The following is a 22191-nucleotide window of genomic DNA, read 5'->3' on the forward strand; positions in this document are numbered from 1 at the left end:
AACAAGCTTTGCGCACACATACACACACACTCACACACAAATGCACTCTCTTACACTGAAAAAAATCTTCTCTCCCCTCTACTCGCTCTGTCATCTCATCACTTTTTTTCATCTTTGTTTCATCTCTGCCTTTCTTGTGCCTTTTTTTATTTCCATCACCTCAAATGTGTGTGCCTCTGGGAAAGCAACAACAGAGGTGTGTGTGTGAGAGAGAGAGAGAGAGAGAGAGAGAGAGAGAGAGAGAGAGAGAGAGAGAGAGAGAGAAAGAGAGAGTATGGAGAATAGAGAGCGTGCCATAAAGCCGATTTTCTCTTTGGCTTGCAGATGGGAGACATAAAACTTTCATTAGAAAAAATGAGTTATTGGATAGAGAAAGCATGTGTTGAGGTTGTCCTGGGAATGGGGTTGGAGGTTTGGAATAAGAGACAGACACAAAAACCATCACTCAGTACTCACAGGTACACAGAGGCCAACACACAAGCGCACAGGGATGAAACAATACTTAAATACAATTTGAATACATTATGACTTTGACTTTTGCCATTCATTAATGACACCTTCAACAACAAAACAGAGGGCAAAGTCAAGAAGACACATGAAACAATTTAAAAAACCTGCACACCTGCACACACAAAGAGGAATGAATATACTGTAAATAAATCTACAGCACCAGCAGCTCACACAATCACAAATTACCTTTAAATGAATGGCATCAGAGCCTAAATATATTCTGAGAGGAAGAACAAGAAATTTTAGATGTGAAGCAGTTTTGGTGGTGACTCATTCACAAGTTCACAGGTTTAAAATGTAATATATATAATCCTTAAACACACACACACACACTAAACAAAAAGACACACATCGACATGTCTACGTCTGCAAATCTACACTGCTGCTGTTTCTCTTCTTGCCGAGAGGAAGCACAAGTCTGCAGGCATTGCAGCTCTGCAACTGGATGATATTGGTTGTGTTTGGTTTGGGATGCTGGCAGAAACAATTCTGTGCTTCTGTGTTCAGTGTTTGAATTATGTCTTTTCGTCAAACATTTTAGAACTCACACACCCGAGAAATATGTCTTAAGACATCTTTGACTTGCTCCACCAGCTTCTTAAAGGATGTCACTTGTTCCTCTAACCAAGTCCATCCCTGCAATTTGCACACAGCATTTATGATGCTAACCACTAGTGACTTGTTGGCCATTTATCTGCAAGAAGAAGCCACTGTGAAATTGAAAAATAACTTAAATGATGAATCAATCATCAAAATAGTTCCTGATTCATTTTCTATTGATCGACTAACCTATTAATTGACTAATCAATTCACCCCTAATTTATCTTCTCTACTCTTTTACTTTTGGTCAGTCTGTTGAAGGGTCTCAGCCTTTTGACCAAATTTAAGAACTTTCTTATCAGTCTACAGAAAAGATAGCAGCATGTGGGGGGCAAAAAAAAAAACCTTATAGAGTAACCTCTATTTTTGACAGCAACTAAGATTTTGCAAACCAATGGCTTGGTTTGATATAACAGTGAGATCCCTCAGACTTCCCACTCTTGTCCAGCGGCCACAGTGATAATAACAGTCCTCTATACTCTCACATAGTTTTGGTTTACCCACAATCTCTCCTTGTCACTTGTGCTGTCAGCAATAGCAGTAGGAGGCAATGCAAATAGTAGACCACAGTCACTTAGTATGTGTGTAGGTGTGTATGAGTATGTGTATTTTTGTGCAATTCAGCCAGTGAGCCCACATGGAACAGACTTATAATGTGGATGCAGGGTATGTGCAGTGTTGATAATTGACCCCCGGTAAGCATACATTAAGTGCAGCACAGTGGAGAAAGTGCAACTTGTGAAATGCTGTAATACTGACCAGCAGCAGAAGAACTAACAGCAGTGTTTGCAAGCTGAGCAGTAAGGCAGCTTGGGAAAAGATCATAGCAAAAGAGTGAGCATAAATAGACCTCCTTACTGCAAATTGTGCAATGCAATAAAAGTGCATTAGATATAAAATGTTTCAGTGAGTAAAGTATATTTATACACACACAAGCATCTTAAATATTCAAATATACACTCAAAACACACAACAGTCTCCAACAAACACAAACACACACACGTATACACACACATTCAATAAGTCTTTGACTGTTCGCAGGGAGCGGTCACTTCCAACAACACTCAGACAGGAAGTTCCTGCCTTCTGCAGTCAGCCAATTACAACACAGCATTTAACGATGAAGGTTCCATTAAGGAAGTCACATGTTCCCCTCTGCACTCTCGACTCTTCTCACGGCAGACTCTGTTTTTTCCTGCCTGTCAATGCCAGGAACCCATTAAGGAGCAGTGGATGGGATACTACGTAGGGAAACAATGTAAGGATGGACCCAGCCATTGTTCCTCAGCGTTGCTCCTTGAGAAATGTCCGGTTGTGGTACTTTATTTCTGGCTGAGCTGCAGTGCAAGTCCTTGTTTGAAATTTTACCTGAAAACCTGGCTGTATAAATTATGGCTCTGATGTTGACTCACTGGAAACTGCATCCCGAACCTTGTCCATTAAGGGTCATACTGGGGTTTAACATGTTTTAGCTCACTGACTGCAAATCAGAAATACAGTCTGGGGTAGGTACATTTAAAAAGCAAGTGGACACAGTAGATTACATTACTTATGTTATCATCTCAAGGTAGGAAAGTTTTGGGAATTTGTTCAAGTGTCTTGTTTTTTTGGTGCATTTCATTTTGTTAAATGCACCGAAAATAAGACGCCATCCAAGCTTTGAGTTTGCTGCCAACAGTAACTGTTTTAATGATATTAATCCTTCTATTTCCTTTCTGTTAACATTTTAAACCTTTTCACAAGGACATGTTCACAACAGTCTCTGTAACGGCATTACCATGTAATTACAATGTAATGATAAAGATGAATAAAGTTATACAGTTAATAGTTAAAGGCCTAAACATGCAAAACCACTGATAGTTTTTTAAAAAGTGGAAAGATTTGAATGTGTAGTTTTGCTTGAAAGTGAAAACCAGGCTGGTGTCCCCCACCCAACCAGGGAAAGAACAAGGGAAAGCTTTACAGCTTGTATTGTTCCTCATATTTCCATAGTTTCCCTCAGCGATGAACTGCAGCCCACCTCAGTGACCCTTGTCCAGCTAAACTCACACATCCACCATGGAAACTCCACAAAAACACACGTACTATTGTAGAGATCCGTAACAGTGCAAATCTACACACAGCATAACCAACTGTTTTCCAAAGACTGGACTGATTTCTAAGGGTATATGTCACAAGAAGATTTTACATGCTGTTTATCTTTGAGGTGTTCGATGACTGTCTAGTTATCCCCTTTTTTTAATTTAAACAAAAGTTGGAAAAGCTTTCAGATCTCAGTGGGACACACTGGCATTGTTCTGACAAAGGGGTGAAAGAAGAATCAGAGAAAGATGTCACACAAGAAATAAAGCATGATCTTCCCAAAGACTACTGTCACAACATAGAGAAGGATGTTTCATCACTAACAAGAAAATAGCAGAAATTCAGTTTTGAAGAATCTGCAACTGATGGACTTTTTTGGCTGATTTTCATCACCAAAAACATTGTGTCATTAGTTGTAATAAAACTGAAAAATATGGGGCTATATTTATTAGTAGCCTGTGCCTGCACAAGGACCTAACCAGTACAAATCAACTCACTTGCAGTGCGCCACTTTGTCTTTTCAAGTGATACAGCATGCTCTGTTTGGTTAAAAGCTTTGTAATCCAGTGGTTGAAGGGGTGATGGTGAGCAATAGGAATATATTTTGCCCTGCAGCCCAATACAACTAAGCCTGCCTGATGAAAGGTGCCATGAAACAATGCAGAGATGATTCATTAACATTTAAAATACAACAAATGGTATATGTGATAACAGATCAGCTGCATTGTTTTCTACAATTTGGACTGACAATCAAAGATATAAGAGAGGAAACTGCCATTATCAGTAGTCAGCTACTTTTGCTTTGCTCTTTTCTGGCAACTAAATTAAACAACAGGAATGTTCTGTATAAGGGTATGACACCACAAATGAGCCATTTAGCTGACTAGAATGAAAGAAATCAATCTTAACAGTAGTAGTTAAACACTGTGGACATATCAAGCGGAGTCCCTGTGTTGTGACGTCATGTCATCAGTCAATTGTTCATTTGAACTGAATGACTCAAATTGGTTTGCCAACAAAACCAAGCTGATAGTTCAAATGGGTTAAGAGTCTGTAGGAAGACTATGCTGTGTACAGGTCTAAGCCAGCTGACATTCCTTTAAACACAAAATGTGCTTTCAGGGCAAAGAAAAAAACCTGCCTACCTTGGCAATGACTTCAGTGCTGGCTGGCTACGATCCAAAAAATGGGCTGGATCAACCTCAGCCGCAACAAATTCATGAATTTGCCAAAGTGCTTCATTTTGTCAGATGTAAATAAAGTTTCACATTTTCTCTGGATCCATACATTTCTATTCTTATACTTATCTTATAGCTTTTCCTTTACATCTTTAATATTTCTTTTCTATGGACCACATGTCTGAAATAAAATAAATTAACACTGGATTGAAATAAATTAGTTCTGAATGTATTCCCAACTAGTGTTGGATAATCCGATGAATTAGGTCATTTAAAGAATTTCTCCTCTCACTACTTCCCACCCCTAAGAAACCACCTGAGGGCCACAGAGCAACTTTATCTGAACTTCAGCAAAGTCCCACTGTTTTTTAAAGTCGTGCAGTTTGCGGGAAGCTGTGGTTTGCAGAGCAGATGTGTTACGGGCACAAAATATATACACGCACCTCTGGCCTGGTGTGAAGTCACCCTTCTGCTGACACTGATAGGAAGGAATACACCTCTAGCTTTAGGATACCAACATGGAGCTGTGAAAGCATGGCACAGCTGAGGAATAGTGTGTCAACAGAGAATGAGATTAGTAGTGCTATCCCTAGGCGTTCGCTCGGCTGGTGTGAGTGTGTTTGAGCGTGCTGACTCCTGGCTCTCATGTATCGTGTGTGTTCTCAGCGAGGGGTTTTTGGCTTCTTTGACTGACACATACAGAGAGTTTAGGGAATCCCTCTCCCTCCCACAGCACAGCTAAGAAGCCCTAAAGCTCCTTAGCCCAGGCTCTGCCACTTGTTTGATGAAAGCACAGCTTTTTTTTTTTTTTACTGGAGTACTGTGGAGATAAAATAATACAAAATCCCAAACCTGTGTTGTCCTGCGTGGCTCAATTCCAAGATAATATGCAAGGAAGTGTTTTTGAAAGCTCACACACCCACAGATTCTTTCTTTTTCTAGCTTTGTTTTGTCTTTGTAGTGGATTATTTGGTTCTGTAAGAAACTGAACACCATCCCTTTAAGCAATCATCCCTTTAAGCAATTAACTTAGCACACACATTTGTGCACAAACACACTCGCACTGTGTGGGCCAACAAAGGCATTTACAGGTTCAGAGAAGCCTTAGGAGGAGTCAGTGGATGTGAAAGTCTGGAGAATATGAACCACATGGGAGCACCGGGCGCTCGGCCAGTCCAGACAGAGCACAGACTGGCATCGACTGGCAGGGGCCATCTTCACACACACACACACACACACACACACACACACACACACACACACCATGAACATTAATGCCCATCTCAGCTTTGAGATAAGAAAACAACCTGCAACACACTGCTCTAGACAGGCCAGACACACACACATATCACTACAATGTTTGTGTGAAGGAATCGTGTCATGTGCCTTGTGGTTTGTGCTGTTGTTTCTAAGCTGACAGCTTTCTTTAGAATAGCATTACCATTGTGACCATCACACAAACACGCAGAAAACACGAGTAGAGGAGTGTGTGTTTATTTAGTGTGTGTGGTGATGAGGAGAGAAAGGCATAGCATGTTTAGTTGTTTGGAGTGAAGCAAGTGTTCTGTGCTTTGCACTGTATAAGAGCAGCCATCCCAAGATGCTCACTGGAGTGGCTACAGATTCTGGGTGGGCCCAGTGTGTGTGTGTGTGTGTTTGTGTCTGTTTCTGTGCTTCAATACACTTTCCATCAGATTAAGCTGCTAAGCCTGTCCTATACAGTTCTACCTAAGGCTTGGGCCCTAATGCTCTGGTTTCCACTGCGGGACCAAACCAGGTTACTTTCCTATTCATGAGATTTTGTTTACCCCAGACTTTTTTGTTCATTTTTGTTTTTCCTTCTATAGGTCATTTGAACACCAAGGCTTTGAGCTAAAGGCTAACATCAGCATACCAACATGCTCACAATTACAATGCTAACATGCTGATATTTAGCACTAAACACAAAGCACAATTGAGGCTGATGGGAATGTCATTACTTTTGCAGGTTTTTTATTTGTTCATAAAGTAGTGGACAAATAAAAATCTTGACCTGATGATGGCACTAGAGGAAAAGTCAGGGCATCACCAAAGTTGCTACAATTCATCCTGAGGGGGGCATGAATGTGTGTAACAAATTTCATGGCAATCCATCCAATAGCTGTCAAGACATTACACGCAAAACCACAAAAGACAACCTCATGATGGAGATAGAGGGAAGGTCAGGGGATCACCAAAAGTCAGCAGGATGTGGTTTTGCTTGTTTTCATTTCCTGAAAAGTTGACATTTCACAGATACTCGGTTTCATCAGACAGTGTCTATTTGCAAATCACACATCATGGCATTGTTACAGTGAATGTCTCTAACAGCCACCAGCATGTAAGCTGGTATGACTCACCTCTCTGCAACTCCAAGGAAATCACACTGACACACGCACACACAACTAATGCGGGTCAGCCACATCTCGGAGGACAGTGTGTGTGTGTGCGTGTATGTGTGAATAACAATGTGCCCTTTAACCTGAGCATGGATGGAGAGTTCTTAATGTCAGTGAAAGCAGCATAAAACACACGAGCCCACAATGTGACACCCTGTGAACATGAAGGAATGCTTTGCCTTTTTAATGTTGTGTAGCTGCGGTTAGCCAACCAACCATGGCCAATGCTCTGTGACAGGCAAGCAGAGCAGTGACCAAGACTAACTGAATACATGCAGACCATAGAAGAGCAAAGATAGAGACAGACAGGGGGGTTTGCATTGAAGAGAGAGAGGTAGAAAAGGAGGGATAGCAAGCGAAACAAAAATGAGAGTGAATGCATGCAGATCGCTAAGAAGCAACCATGCAGAAGTTGCATATATGATCACTATTCTCTGCTCCATCCACTGCCTGGTTAGCGTGCTTTTTACACTATGTGTGTATTGTAACTGTATGCAGATGTTCACGTGTCGGGCTCCAGCTGAAAGACATTAGTCAGGCCAGAAGGGAATTTTACTAAAACCTGGCCCAGCTAATGTAAATGCTACAGAAAAAAAGGGATCAACTGGTATAGAGAGAGGTAAAAGACAAACAGAAAGAGAGGGAGAAAAATAAAGATGAAAAGAGAGATTCCCTTTGTCAGTATGTTTGTACATATGTGCGCAAATATGTACGTGCATGCCTCACAGAGATAGAAAGATGATAAAAGATGGAGTCATCACAGCATGGCTGTAATATATATAAATGTGTGCTGGTTTGTAAATGTAGCTTCAGTTCCAAAAATCATTAAACTTAACTGCACTGAGACAGACAGAAAAGAAAATATAAAATAGAGCCCAGATAGTAGCAAATAAATAGTAAAAAGACTAGAAATTTAAAAAAAAGAAACAGCAAAAAGAATGAATGAATATGATAAATAACTGACAGAAGATACTTTGAGAGAATAGAGTAGGAGAGGAGGGAATGAACTAAATAAACAGATGAGAAAGGAAGAATGAGAGCAAAACAGTAAAATAAAGAGAAAGAAATAGAAGAAAGTGCAGACCACATCTATCCTTCCCTTACCTCTGCAGCTGCGTGTGGTATCCTTTGGGACAAAAACCGTAGTGGTGAGAAAACTTCAGCTTCAACAGCACTGCTACAGATCCCCACTTTCTAGCTCTTTCCAAGGTAATGAACATATATCTGCATCCCTCAGCCAAACGCAAACTCTTCAGTCCACTAGGACAGTATTCTGTCTACCTGCGTGGGTCTGTGTAAGTGTATCCTAAATGGTGATGAATAGTGGTGAGTGAAAGGAGAGTACTACGCTAGAGGGCAGACAGACTGGCTGAAACAGGAGAGCAGGGAGAGTAAAGAGCAGACTGAGTAGGATGGAAGAGTTACGGCTTCCAAACATCAGAGCGGCTGGGCTGGATACACCCACCTCCTCAGCATGCATCAAATGGGAGTCACTCAGATGCTCTAAAGTATGAAGAGAGAGAGAGAGCTGTGCAGCCTGAGATCTGATATATGCATGCGAGGTTATGCACACATGCATACACTCATAAAGGATCTCATTAACCGTCTTTTACTCTCAAACATCCACTCACACACAAAACTACTCTCTTGACTGAGCAGAGCCTGCGTGAGATGTCTGCCGGGGCTTTCAGTGAAAATAAATAAACTAGCTGAGGGGAGAGCAAAGCAATAACAGCCTTCATGGCAAAAACAGCCCTTAATGAGTTGGATTTAGTGCTCATAGTAAGTTCTTTAAGTTGAAGAGCTGTTGATTAATCCAGTGGTTCCCAGCGTGTGGGTCTGGACACCCCAAATCTGAGGGGGTCACACAATGATTAAAATGCTAAAAAAGAAAAAAGAAAAAAAGAAAAGAAAACACGACTGTTCCACTTTTGCTTTTTGTTGTAAAATACTGAATATTTTTCAGTATTAGACTTCCGGGAACAAGATATAAACAGACAATGGTGTCTGAAGCGGTGTGTCTGATACTGGCTGTCTTATTTTCAGAAAAGAAAATGCCAGAAAAATTACCTTTCCTCTGTTTCACAGTTCCACCTAGTAGCACCAACAATATCATTCATCACAGATGCGACATTGGTTGTTGTCAACTATGACACGACCCAACGCCCTACGTCTGCCGTGTCGGGCCATAATCGGGCCGATATTTCCCAAAATGTTGAACTTTTCCTTTAATCTATTAATGAAAAACATAATAATGAAATAATTGTTAGTTGTAGCCCTAATAAATTAGTAATATATGTGTTTGCATGTGAATATGTGTGGACTATTTGTGTGTGAGAGTAACAGATTGTAGGAATTAGTGTGATTAAAAGGTTAATAGTGTTTTATTAAATAGTGTTTAATAGTGGTTAATCCTGCAGGCCTGCAAAAATAGGCAAAAAAGAAGGGCAAAAAAACTTGTGTACAGAGGGGTTTGTTGTTGAGAGGTAAACTGAAGTAGACTTCAGGACATGCTTCTCATTCTTGGAGTGCACCATTGCCTGTCGCTCAACATGCTTTCATTTTCCCTCCAGTGTTCCCCTCTTGGGAGAGAAGGTGGGTGGAGGCTGGAGGCTGGGGGGGTGTCATGTCATGGGCCAGGGCTTTGAGCTGCCACACCGCCAACCTTTGCTGCTCTGGTCGTGAGAGCTCTGTGCCTCCTGGGACAAAGCCTGCCTTGATAAAGGCCAATTCCATTGCTCAGTGCATGGAGAGTGGTCCTCATTACTACTACAGGTTAGGGGTTAAATTCTTGTGGGATCAGCCAGTAGGTGGCAGTATCTCTGAAATGTTTGCATCCAGAGTAAGGGCAGTTTGTTCAAATACAAAAAGGTGGATGTTTTTCTTCATGTTTTTCTTGATAATCAGTGGTTTCATGTCTTCTGTCCCACAGGTATAGGAGCACATTTCCAGGGAGAGTAAATGTCTGCCACCTTTTTATTGCTCAAATCTGTCCAATGACCTTCTTCAGTGTCTGACAATCCTTTTGCATCCAGTGTGCAATGTAATCGTCAATCAAAATCAAGGCCTTGTGTTGATTTCACTGTGTAGTATATAGCTTAGGACATGGGTGGCAGGATCTGCCTCGTTCGGAGTACAGGCAAACAAAATGCTCCCCTTGACAAAATTATTTTATCAGAAGGTGATGAGGGAAGTGAAACACAGTAATCCCCCTTTTTTATGATGTATCTCCTGGTTAGGCTTTAGTTGGGATGTGAAAGAACATAACCCTCCAGCCCTCCTTGTTAAATCTGGATAAATCACCTGCTGGTTATTTCATCTGTAATGAAATCTATTTCATTAGGCAATTATTAAAAATCATATGTGGGTGGATAAGATACTTTCCCAATTTAAATGAGGTATGGGGATTCTGGTGCACTCATTTAGTGAAGAAATGCACTGTTAAAGCCAACCCAGACCTGGAGATTGCAAAGATAACATATTCTGACGATGGTGATGTGGATTGCATGCTGTAGCTCCAATACTACCACAACTGGGAAGGCTACAGCTCCACGGGAAGTCCAGTATCTCCAAACTATCCACTAACCACTACTGTAGCAGCATCCTTACTGCAACATCACTTGATCAACAAAGCCAGAAAATAAATAGAGTGGACTCTGGAAGCTGAGGCACAGTAGCTCATGGCCATCGATACATCTTTGCTGCTGACCAAGCAGCCACTCTGCAGCAGCGGCAGCAGCGGTTCGTCCTGCATACATAGATTCGTATTGACAAATGCCTATACTGGCTGTATGCGAGGAGGAAACGACGCAACTGTCATTTCTTATTTTTTTGCGCTGCATTCAGGTGCTGCGATCCTCCCCGTATGGTAAAAACGCACGCCAGCAACAAACACTGTGTAGCCCTATTAAAAATCAACACACTACAACTGCTACAAATAAGCGGAAACAGAGATTAAATAGGATATTCTCGCGATAAGCCTTTCAAGCTGATTTTGGTTTATCTATTCAAGCAGAAACCTGAGAAATCGTAAATAGTATCCTACCGTTAAAATCGTGGAAGGATAGCCTCTCTGCTGACTGTCAGATGAGAAGATGCTCCAGTGGAAGCGCGAATGATGCTGGATAGTTCAACCTCCATTTCCATGAGAAATGTTGCCCCCTGCCGGTTGAAGGTGGACATTGCCCGTAACCGTCGTACCGTTTACGTTGACGACCTGTTTTGTTTCGTGTGTTTATATAATATAGGAAATGTTTTCTAAAGTACATTGAAGAGTAAATGTTGCAACGGTTTTAAAGGTCTAGTTCCGCAAAAAGGACGATTGTCAAGTTAGACAAAATATAACGTACTTTCTTTCCGTTTATTGTCTTCAAAATAAAAGCCAAAAGCCCCGTGAAGCGCAAGAATAGAGTAGCTATATTTAACTTACTGTGGTGGAAAGGAACTGAGTACATTTACTCATTTAAGTACTGTACTAAAGTACAGTTTTGAGGTACTTGAACTTTACTCCAGTATTTCTATTTTCTGCTGCTTTATACTTCTACTCCACTACATTTCAGAGGGAAATATTATGCAAAATGACAAAATTTAAATTTGATTATCTTTTAAATACAGCAGCATGCAGAATAAAATATTATAGTTATGTACGTTGTGTTGTAATTCAGACCCCATGTTTATATTATTATAAAATACTGTATATTTTTTAAGACAAAAACATCCATGGCACTTCACTATATTGAGCTCTGTATTCAGATTAGTGATGAATATTTATTTACTGGTTAATTTATGTATGCATTTAAATAGAGTAAGTCATCAGTGCTACTCAAAACGGTTAGTCTATCTAAAGTTTATACAGTGTATCAGGTAACACACCACTATTGATGAAGGCTATAATTGTACAAATGACCAGATTTAAATTAAAATTACATGTAAATAAAAAATGTCGGTGATCCTTGTTTGCTGAGAAAGCAATTGGCCAGTAGTGGAAGTAATAATAATTTCCTTTACTTAAAGTAGCCATACAACAATTAAAAATAGGCTTCACAAGTAAAAGTCCTGCATTCAAAATCTTAGTTAAGTAAAACTACAAAAGTATTAGGTTATCCGCAAAACCGCAATTGACTGCCTTTTCAAATGTTTTCTTTTTAGTTGTATCGTTATTTGACTCTCCATTAGCCTAATTAGAGATCATGTATATGATTCACTTTCAACCATCTAAATCTTCACTTTTACTTTGAAGAAAGAATCTAAACTGCCATTGCCGGTGTGATTCAATCTAGCTTGCTGCAGCTTGACAAAGGACTACAAAAATGGCTTCTAAAACTGGCCAGAGGGGCCTAAATTAAATAGGTGACTTAATCTGAGCCTGAGGTCTGGAATGTAAGTCTTTCTGGTTATATCATTTTACCGAAGGAAGAAGAAGTTTCACGTATCCGTCTGAAATAAGTTTAATATCACGGCTGGCCGTTATTCGGACATTTATGCCGGAAGTTTTGATGTCGTCCCGGTGTTTTACCGGCGATGTAGCAGCGAGTGGGTCTTCGGCAGGAAAAAGCGCCAACTTCTGCTGTACCGTCTGAATCGTGCAATACTCAAAGAACTCTTAACTGGATGTTCCGTGAAATATATTGAACTTCAATCTGGAATGACTCATTCAGGTAAGAGTAATAAAGCTCTAGACACTAGGGATTTTTAGAGTTGGTTTTCTTTAAGTGAACTGTTAGAAACGGCGTGCTGCCTGTTTTCGCCTCTCACTTCACCACACCGTTTTGACCCAGTTTTGTCGCTGTGTTGTCTGTGAAGTGCTCAACAACACCAGTTTATTGTGCGCTATTTGTTACGTCGTAGCTATTTCGTAACGCTAAAAAGTTAACGGTTGCTAATGTAAACGGTTCTATTTCAAAAGTTGAGGGTGACATTGAAAACAAGAGAGTAAGTTAACCAGTAAGTTAGCGTTAGCCAGCTAACATATAAGGCGTTGTTCAGTCAGTAAGTTAACTGGGTTGGATTTAATAAACCAGAGCTGTCTACTTTAGTCTAGCTAACTTAGTTTTGGTGTCGCTACATAACTGCGCACTATTAACTATTGCGTAGTTACTTTCGTTCTCATTGAACTCTGATGGCGCCCACTGAAATTAAATTCTGTGTTTCCTTTTCTTGCCAGTGAGGTGCGCTGTTGCATCTTAGTAGGAAAAAAAAACACCCTCAAGGTACCAAAAAAAAAAAAGATGCCAGGTCTGCAGGGTGAAAATATTGTGGCGGCGCTGGGGAGTCCCATCAAGAAGAGTAAACTGTCTCTGAAGTTCCTCCAGAAGAAAGAAACTAAACGGGCTCTGGATTTCTCTGAACCTCAAGCAGATGAACCCAAAACGGGTGAACCAGTGGAGCCTGAAGCAAGGTGGGTGTGTGCTGTCACTGTGTGTTTATTTTTATTTGGGGTCATACAAAGTTCAAAACACTGCTTCGTTACCCTGCCTTGTTGAAGAATGGCATGTTTGTGGGGAAAGAAGTAACCGACAGCATAACCAATCATTCCCGCACAGTTTCAATCATACTACTGGGCTAACTTCACAGATCTGTATACCGTACATTTTGATATTTGGTTTGAAAAGCATCATTATTCTCCTTAAATCCTTGTCTCCATGCTCTCATATCAAAGAATATCTTCTCATTTATATGATAATTAGACAACTCTCAATTTACTGGGGGAAAAGAGAACTAAAAATGGGCTCATTAGCCAAACAATGCTGAGAAACCCAGACAGAATATCCTTACCTACAGGGGATTCCTTGAAACCAATTCAGTTTACCCTGAATATTTATGATCAGAAACAGGATAGTGATGATATTTGATCTGCTCTAGACTTACTCAGAAAATGATGTGCGATACTTCTATACTACAACTGATCAGCTGATGATGATTTTCTCTCTTAATGTGAAACATTGTTTTTTGTCCCCCCCCCCTCCACTGTTCTGCAGCTGTGATCAGGTGGTCCCTGGTCCTTCTCCATGTCCAGCCTCACCTGGCTTTCTCCTGCCATGTGAGAAGAGAGAGAACATGCTGCCATTTGTGGGGCTCAACAACTTGGGCAACACCTGCTATTTGAACAGTGTCTTACAGGTGGGTCATCGTCACCAGAGACAGAATGGACATACACCTTTAATGCTCTTTGGCTACAACATGCATGTGTATATGGCATGTTGCATTCATGTATATATGTAACAAACATGTATAGAAAGGATAATGCTTCACAAAGGAAGTGTAATTATTTGACTAAACAACTCAGAAATAAACATAGGCAACCAGGACTATAATTTGTGTTTTTTAAAGGGCCTGTGTCCATCTCATGAAATGCAGTTCCTATATCAAATTTAATATATTACACTGATAAATTGTGATCCACGTATATTGCTGACCTTCGTTGCGGATTTAACTTTGTTTTTTCAGTGTGTGTCATATAACAAGTCATAACATATAAAGCCATGACACAGGCCTTGTCTTGCATAAAGAATTCTAAAGCAACTTAAGAGGAAATATTTTTTACATTTTTTGTAGGAAATAAAATGTCACCAAGACTGTTGTTGAACATCGACACTGTAGACCGAAAGACTGAAGTGTTTGTCAGTGTCTTCTGTGGCTGATGTAGAACAGATAAAAGCTGTAGATAAGTGGCTGCTCCACGCTATCCTGTGTCTTCCTGACTGTGATGTACTGTGTGTTCAGATCAGATCCTCTCACTGTGGCTTATCTGTATTGGCAGTGTTTGGATGTAAATAGCCAAAGACAGACAGGCACTGGAGGTTTTATCGCACATTCAGGCACTTGTATGATCTCCTCTGCAACACCTGTTCAAATGGAGTCTCTGTAGCCATGGGGTTATATTTCATCTCTTGTTTTGAATAAGAAAGACTTTTCTCTTGTAGAGGAAAGAACATACAATATGTGTTAGGGTAACTCTTCCTTTAGGCCAGGTTAGACAATAAGGCAACCTCTTATGCAGTGTGCAAGAAGGAAACTTCTCAGGGTTGTATTACTTCACTACTTGTGTTATTATTGTGTACTGCGTTGACATTGTACAGGGTATCTGTGGTCTTGAATTTCACTTACAAAGGTCTAAAATAATTATTCTAACCTTTTTATAGGCCGTAACGTTACTTATAAAATGTTTATGTATGCGATTTAAGCAAATATTGGCTGGGAAATCCCCAGGTCTACTAATCCAGACCACTGACCTCATGTAAAATTCATATGTGGAATAGTTGTAATTAGTTATTTTTAAGTGGTCAATCCATCCATCCATCCATTTTCTGCTGCTTATCCAGGTCTAGGTTGTGTTTAATGATTAATGAATAGGGCTGCAACTAACGATTATTTTCAATTTTATGTTGTAGGTCCAGCGTATGGCAGAAATGGAATATAATATCTGTGTAGATTAGATTCCTTGTAAAGAAGGGAAGGTAAAAATATGATGACTAATGTTGATGTCTTATTGCTCCTGCAGGTGCTGTACTACTGCCCAGGGCTCAGAGAAGGCATAAAGAGCCTGTACAACCTGTCTAAAAGAAAAGTCAAATCAAAAGAAGAGACTGACAAAAGTGAAGAGGTTGGTGCAATACAAATTTTTATTTTACAAAATGTACATTTGCAAACAATGGCTGCAGAAGTTAACATATTCAATCAACGCCACTAATTGAGAATCGTAAGCTTTGCAAATATAATTCTAGAGCTATTTTACAATATAGTGCAATCACACAAGTGTTCCTGTTATTGTGTCCATTTGATATAACAGATATGAAGCTACAATTCAGAGACCTTTTTTATTTTATAAATTTTGTTTGTATATTTTATTTCTTCAACCACATTCTCAGCAGTCAGAAGTTGCAGCAGAGGCTTTGCCAGCTCAAATTGAGCTCCTTGGGAGCTTCAACAGTCTGATAACATCAGTGGAGCAGCTGCAGTCCGGCTTCCTGTTAAACCCTGACAGCTTCAGTGAGGGAGAACTCGCCACACCGCCTCGTAAAATACTCCACACACTCAGGTAATGATGTGGTTATTTTAAATTATAGATTGTGCCCAAGTGGCTGTTCAAATCATACATTCAAATAGTAAAGTAACTCATTTCTAATGAGTTACGTAGGACAAAACTACGCTTTCTGGTACAGAAACATTCTACACAAGTTGTGTGTTCAAGTAGAATTTTGAACTTGAACCCGACTTATTTAAGAAACATTTTTCTTAAACCACCTTCTTCTGTTATCATGGGCATTGTTTTGACTAATAATAAAATGTTGTAATTAAACACCCAAATACTGTCACATTACATGCCTGAGTGTGTATTTAAAATGAAAATTAACAGCTTCTCAAGGAGCATGAAGCTGTGCAGCAAAAACCCATAGATAATATAAACACATTGCTTTGATAAGGGCATGGATTCTTTGATTGTATTTAATTAAATTAATTGTTCTAGTCTATAAAAAGTCAAAATTAACCACTAATGCCCATTCCAAGTTGTCAAACTCAAACTAATGTGTTAAAATGACACGTTTCCTTTTGCGCAACAGTCAGAAAACTAAAAACGTGAAAATGTGCTGCTATTCTTTTGAAGCTGAAACAGGCAAATGTTTATCATTATTATTTTATTTAAATCAGTTAACTAACTGACAGCTTTACACGTGTTTGCAGGCAGCTGAACCCCATGTATGAAGGCTATCTTCAGCATGACGCCCAGGAGGTGCTGCAGTGCATCCTGGGATATATCCAAGAGGCTTGTGACACCATCAGGAAGGAGCAGGAGTTGGAGAGGGAGGGTGACGATGTGCCGGAAGTTAAAATTGAGAATGTGTCCAGCAGCTCTGTAGCAGAATCCAAAACTCCCACAGAAGAGGACGGCCAAGTCAGCGGCAAGAGAAAGAGTGACACCGAAGTGGGAAATGCCAAAAAGAAGCCAAAGTCTGTCAAGTCTAAGAAATCTGATAATGAGGAAGACGCCATCAGTAGAAATAAACCCCTCACTCGCTCTAAGAGGAGGTCCTCCAGTGACATCACAGTGGACAGCACCCAAGACAAAGATAGAGAGGATGAAGGGATGAAGAAAATGAATAGGGAAGAGGAAGGAGGGAGTGACAGTGAGGGGAAAGGTGAAAAGGCAGATGGGAAAAGAAAGAAGAAGACTAAGCTGAGCTGGCTGAGGCCTTCTGGGAAACAACCAAGTATTTTCTCCAAGTTCCGCAGCGTGGGGAAGATCAGCTCCATGACCGTGAAGAACCACAACAAACTAGAGCAGGAGAACGGGCTGACTGACGACCAAAGTCAGAATGAGAAGACCAGTGAGGAGAGATCACCACAAAATATGGCTGAAGACAAGAAGGCATTGAAACATCAAGGTGAGATTATTAGTATAAGATGAATGGGACATGGGCAGTACTTTAAGGAGAGAAAGATAGATAACTATTTATTTTTTGTTTAATATGGGTAATCTAATTCGCCAGGTGCAGGAAATGTGGGGTTCATTAAATAGAATTAATAAATAGCCAACTCATAAACTGAAAAAAGAGAATTAAGGTCATATTTACCAGTGATTTCAGAGATTTGCCTATTTAATTTTCATTCAAGAGGCTTGTTTTCACAGCCTCTAGAATAAGCCAGGTTATTATATTATAATTATTTATGGGGCTTCAAACAGGCTTTCAAATGACATTGGTTTTAGTGTTGTTTCTCTCTTGATGGGTTATTTTATTATGAGTAAGAAGGGAAAACAGGAAAGATTACAGATTCCTGGTCACTGAATTTAACCTCTGGCCTGGGAAATCAGACCAATTAAATTTTATGTTTTCAGACATAAAATATCACCGATCAGTCAGCCCTGTCTTTGTGTTATATTCAGGGGGTCTGGACCTGATGGAGCGCTTGTTCCAGGGCCAACTGGTTCTGAGGACTCGCTGTTTAGAGTGTGAGAGCTTCACGGAGAGGAGAGAGGACTTCCAGGACATCAGTGTCCCAGTGCTCGATGACGAACCCAGCAGCCCAGACGACCTCTCTGAGGGTGAGGATTTTTATAATAACTCTTTGCACCCAGTCACAAAAAAAAGTCCCTGTACCGTGATTCATTGAAAGTTGTTACCTACATTACCTAAATTGTTGGCAACATCTAAAATAACTGCACAGTGCAAACATACACAGGAAAGTTCTTTTCTTTTCAGAATCAGAAATACTTTATTGATCCCCGAAGGGCAACTCTTTGTTACAGCAGCTCGCCTTTACATCAGTGCACACAGGAGAAAGTACTAGCAAAAAATATGATACACTATAAACACTATAAAGTTTGAGTTTTATTATGTCACCCAATTTTATTTTGGATAAAAAACTGAATTTAAAATGACAAAAATATCACGTCATGAACATGTACACCTTTCCTTTCTTCCAGACCACAATGCAGATGAAAACTAACATGATTCAATAACTGGTGTCCTCTCTCGTCCCAGTCTCTCCTGATCCTAAACCAGAGCTGAAGACTCTGAAATGGGCCATCGCCCAGTTTGCTTCAGTGGAGCGCATCGCTGGGGAGGACAAATACTTCTGTGAGACCTGTCATCATTACACAGAGGCTGAGAGAAGTCTGCTGTTTGACAAAACTCCTGAAGTGATCACCATTCACCTGAAGCGCTTCTCTGCCAACAGTTTAGAGTGAGTTAATGAACAACATGTGTAACTTTTACTGTTCAGTTTTCTGTCTTTTTTCTTTCAGCATTTTCTTCTAAAGTACTGTAGATTCACTTCAGTTCTGCAGTACTGATATGGTGATGACCGAGTATAGACGTATTTGTCAGTTTATTTGAATGTTAAATGATCTTAATGATTTTGTAGTTGCTCTGCTGTCATTTCTTTTAAGGATACAAAAAGCTCAATTGTTGGAGGGGGTTACCAATTTTTCACAGAAATAGAGATATTTTTATTTTTTATTTTTTTAAATAGGAGCAAGTTGAAATTGTTTTTTATTCAGATTTTAAGTCTCTGCATCTCCAAAAGTTGTTGTATATTTTTGCTGCAAGAAGACACTGCTATTTTGACAAGGACAACAAGAATATGCTTCCACTAATAGAAAGTGAAGAGGAAAATTAGTTAACAAGTTATCAGACTAATAAAAAACAACTATTTGCACTGCAAAGGGCATTTTTTAAAATCAGATTTTAACCTACATTTTTAATGGTTTAAATGAAAACAAATTCCAATTATGTATTGATTTGGTTAAAAATTATTTAGCCCTCCGTCAGTATACAGTAGTAACCACAGGCTGCTTGGCTTGTTTGATGTGGTATTCATCCCTATCACAGATACTGACTCATCTCCTGGTTTCTTTTCCTCCTAGTTTGGACCCATATGCAGGTCTGTCTAAAGTGAACACTCCCTTGCAGACCCCTTTGACCTTGTCTCTGGATGAGTGGTGCACTCGGCCCTCGTCCACAAAGGGTCAACCCTATCAGCTATTTGGTGTGGTCATGCACAGTGGAGTCACCATCAGCAGCGGCCACTACACCGCCTACGTCCGCATGTGTGATCTGAAAGATGTGAAGCTCTGGCTGCAGGACCGAAAAGAAACGGAGGAGGAGAAGGAAAGTAAAGAGGGAACACAGGTGAAAGATGAAGTGCTGGACTACGATGACGGAGAGGTGTCTTTCAGCCTGAATGCAAGGGGACAGAGAGGTGCGAGTTTGGCTAGCAGCAAAACGGGAGGCAAGAAGCTGTCAGAGGGTGGGGTTGGACTCTTGGGGGGCCAGAGGAGTTTGTCTAGTTATGACCTTGGGAACAGCAGCAGTAAACACACGGAGAAAGCAGCCAGCAGTGGAACAACAGAAGGATCCAAACGGAGAAAAACCATCAACAGCCTGGGCCAAAATACTGAAGCAGGACTTAAAAAGGAGCCTGAGGCATCAATGACTTCCTGTGGCGCGGTGGAGGCCACGGAGCAGCAGGCTTTGAACAACCTCCTTGAATATGAGGGCAAATGGCTGCTGTTCGACGACTCTGAGGTGCGTTTGTTTGAGGAGGAGGATTTCCTGCGAGCCTGCTCTCCTGAGACATGCTCCTCATCGACACCTTACCTGCTGTTCTACAGAAGGATGCCCGAACATGGACATTAACATGAACACAAGGACCGCTGTTGACTCAGGGAGGTTGTGCCAGTCAGGCTTTTTGGCAGCTGAGCACCCAGACAGTTGTATTTTGCAATACCACAAACCGTGCCAAAAATACTGTGGCTGCCATATTAGCACCTGAACTGAAGACATTTTTCAGCCCAGAAGCCCACACTGCAACAGTCTGGTCTCGCTGTGGGACCAAAGCTGTTTAGACCTTCTCATGGACTAGATGTCCGTGAGCTAATTGGGGTTCAAAGTCATATTTTAGAAATATTCAGACAAACGGCTATTTAATTTTCTGTGTGCCAGGGATGACTTCAGCCTTTTAGAAACTTTTTTTCTTTCTTTTTGGATGTGATTCTTACCTTTTGTAAACTGAGTACAGTCTTTTTGCTGTCTGTACTATTATTTCTTGGACACTGGCTTTTATACTTTTTTTGTCATTGTCTATATCATCTTGTTTTTTATGTTTTCTCAGTTAGTTTGTATGGTTCCTTTTTACAAATTGGAAAAGCACTTTAGAAGTAAAATTTGAGTGAAAATGCAAATGTCTTTTCTAGTTGAATACTTTTCTATAATCCATTAATTTGCATTTACAGGAGACTGTCAGTGCTGTGTATATTTGGAATAGATTACTCAACTAAAAGTCAAATCCTTTGCACTTGCAAAGCAATGCAGAATATGCTTCATGAAGTTAGAGAACAATATGCTGCAGGTTTTTTCCTGCAATATTTTCTTTAATTTTTAAGAAAAGCCTTTGCCTGCCTCCCATACCAAATTCTCAAAGTTTTGCACTGATTCCTTGTTTTTACATACAAATATTAACACTGTTTTGTACAGCTGAAGCCTGAAATTGATGCAATCTATACTGGAAAGCCTACAGTGTTGGACTATTTTGTAACATTTACCATAATGGCATATTTTTACACGCTAAAATGTTTATACATATTTTGTTGATACTGTTAATACTCAGTTTCTCGCTCAGCCCAGACATCAGAAACTTTTTCAAGGTGCCAATTCAGAGTGAAGATACGTGAAACCTAAACTCTTAAAAATGTATACTTCTTCAGTAAGCTATCAGGTTTTTATAAAATGCGTTTAGCAAGGTTATGAGAAACTGCCTTGTTCATCTTTCATGTCTAATTTAGTGTGTAACTAACAATTTGCATATTTGAATGTGCAAATCTGGATCTGTTATTTAAAGGGTTAGTTACTTAATTCAGAGACGGAATGGTCAAAGATAGAGGGTTTATAACCTACATAGTAAATCCCTGCTCAGTGAGACTGACTCCCACAGCATGTGACCTGCCTCCAGTTCTGTTTTTCTATTTGTTCTTTAGAGAAAAGGGTCTGTTAGAAAGTTTAAGACAAAACAATTAAGACACATCTGAGCAGTTTGGATTTGATTGCTTGCCATCTTCATAGCTGTATACTTCCAGTGTTAGCAGTTTGTATTAATTGTGTGTGAACTGTAGCTGAGAGCATTGCAGAGCTAAATGTTTTGACTTCAAGTGTATCAACATCCTACTGCACTCGGACATCTACAAATGTCACGCTCATCCCAGGCGTGGTCACAACTGAAATAAATTTTATCCCAACAACCGGATTTCAGCATGTCTCATGTTCAGGTGCTCACAATCAGCCAAAACAAGCTGGAGAAAATTATGATTGACTTGTTCTATGCTTATAAATTTGTCCCTGTGAATGCCCAAATAATGACTTTCCTATTAATCAAGGATTGCAGTTTTATGCTTGTTCAGTGTTTTTTGTAATTAATATCGCATACTTTGCGTGTGAAAATTCTGGTCATCTGGTATTACGCCTGTGTAGTTTAAAATATTCAGTAAAGGTGACACTGTTCATCTCAGTTTCTACAGCAGAGTGTTTAAGTTCAATCATGGTTTCAGGGATTGAATCAGTTATTATTTAGCTGTGCTTTGTGAGTAACACCCATTCTCGGCCATATTCAGTTATTTCACTATAAATTATATATACCTGTGAAAGGTTTCCAAAGTAAGTTTTGTAATTTAACATAGTGCTTACAGATCTGGTTTAATGTAATGTGACAACAGCAAGTGTGTTGTTTCCTTTAAACTGTACCTCTTTCCAGCTGTAATTATATTAATGTTGGCAGGTTCACACTAGAAGTAATAAAGTTTTTACCTTCACATGTCCTCTCTGCCGATCCTTTTCATTGTTGCCAAACATTATGGCGATACTCTCTTATTCACATCCTACTGATTTGTTTTCTCCAACATAACATTAATCCTA

The 22191-nt window shown here is 40.0% G+C and overlaps 2 protein-coding genes across 8 annotated transcripts in view; one reads left to right on the forward strand and one right to left on the reverse strand.

Annotated features, from left to right (window-relative positions):
• kank4 (KN motif and ankyrin repeat domains 4) overlaps positions 1 to 11076 on the reverse strand; it is a 73453-nt gene extending 62377 nt beyond the window's left edge. For 2 of the 5 annotated variants that reach the window (XM_044199852.1, XM_044199854.1), the window contains exon 1: positions 7892 to 8191. The gene's annotated coding sequence lies outside the window, so the exon portion shown is untranslated. Of the gene's footprint in view, positions 1 to 7891; positions 8193 to 10832 lie in introns of those variants that run through there. The other 3 variants (XM_044199853.1, XM_044199857.1, XM_044199859.1) reach the window with 3 other exon arrangements.
• Positions 11077 to 12095: 1019 nt separating this feature from the next.
• On the forward strand, positions 12096 to 22088 carry usp1 (ubiquitin specific peptidase 1). 3 transcript variants are annotated; one of them, XM_044198424.1, is made up of 9 exons: positions 12096 to 12444; positions 12951 to 13184; positions 13765 to 13906; positions 15288 to 15389; positions 15658 to 15824; positions 16469 to 17169; positions 17670 to 17828; positions 18268 to 18469; positions 19152 to 22088. In XM_044198424.1, exons 2-9 carry the CDS (start codon positions 13015 to 13017, stop codon positions 19921 to 19923), a joined length of 2415 nt encoding a protein of 804 aa, XP_044054359.1. In that variant the 5' UTR covers positions 12096 to 12444; positions 12951 to 13014; the 3' UTR covers positions 19924 to 22088. The 3 variants fall into 3 exon arrangements, with proteins under 3 accessions (XP_044054359.1, XP_044054356.1, XP_044054357.1); XM_044198421.1 differs by having other exon boundaries at positions 12097 to 12444; positions 15655 to 15824; XM_044198422.1 differs by lacking the exon at positions 12096 to 12444 and adding an exon at positions 12535 to 12718 and having other exon boundaries at positions 15655 to 15824.
• Positions 22089 to 22191: the final 103 nt, after the last annotated feature.

The sequence above is a fragment of the Siniperca chuatsi genome, linkage group LG6 (assembly GCF_020085105.1).
Source record: "Siniperca chuatsi isolate FFG_IHB_CAS linkage group LG6, ASM2008510v1, whole genome shotgun sequence".
Lineage (NCBI taxonomy): Eukaryota > Metazoa > Chordata > Actinopteri > Centrarchiformes > Sinipercidae > Siniperca > Siniperca chuatsi.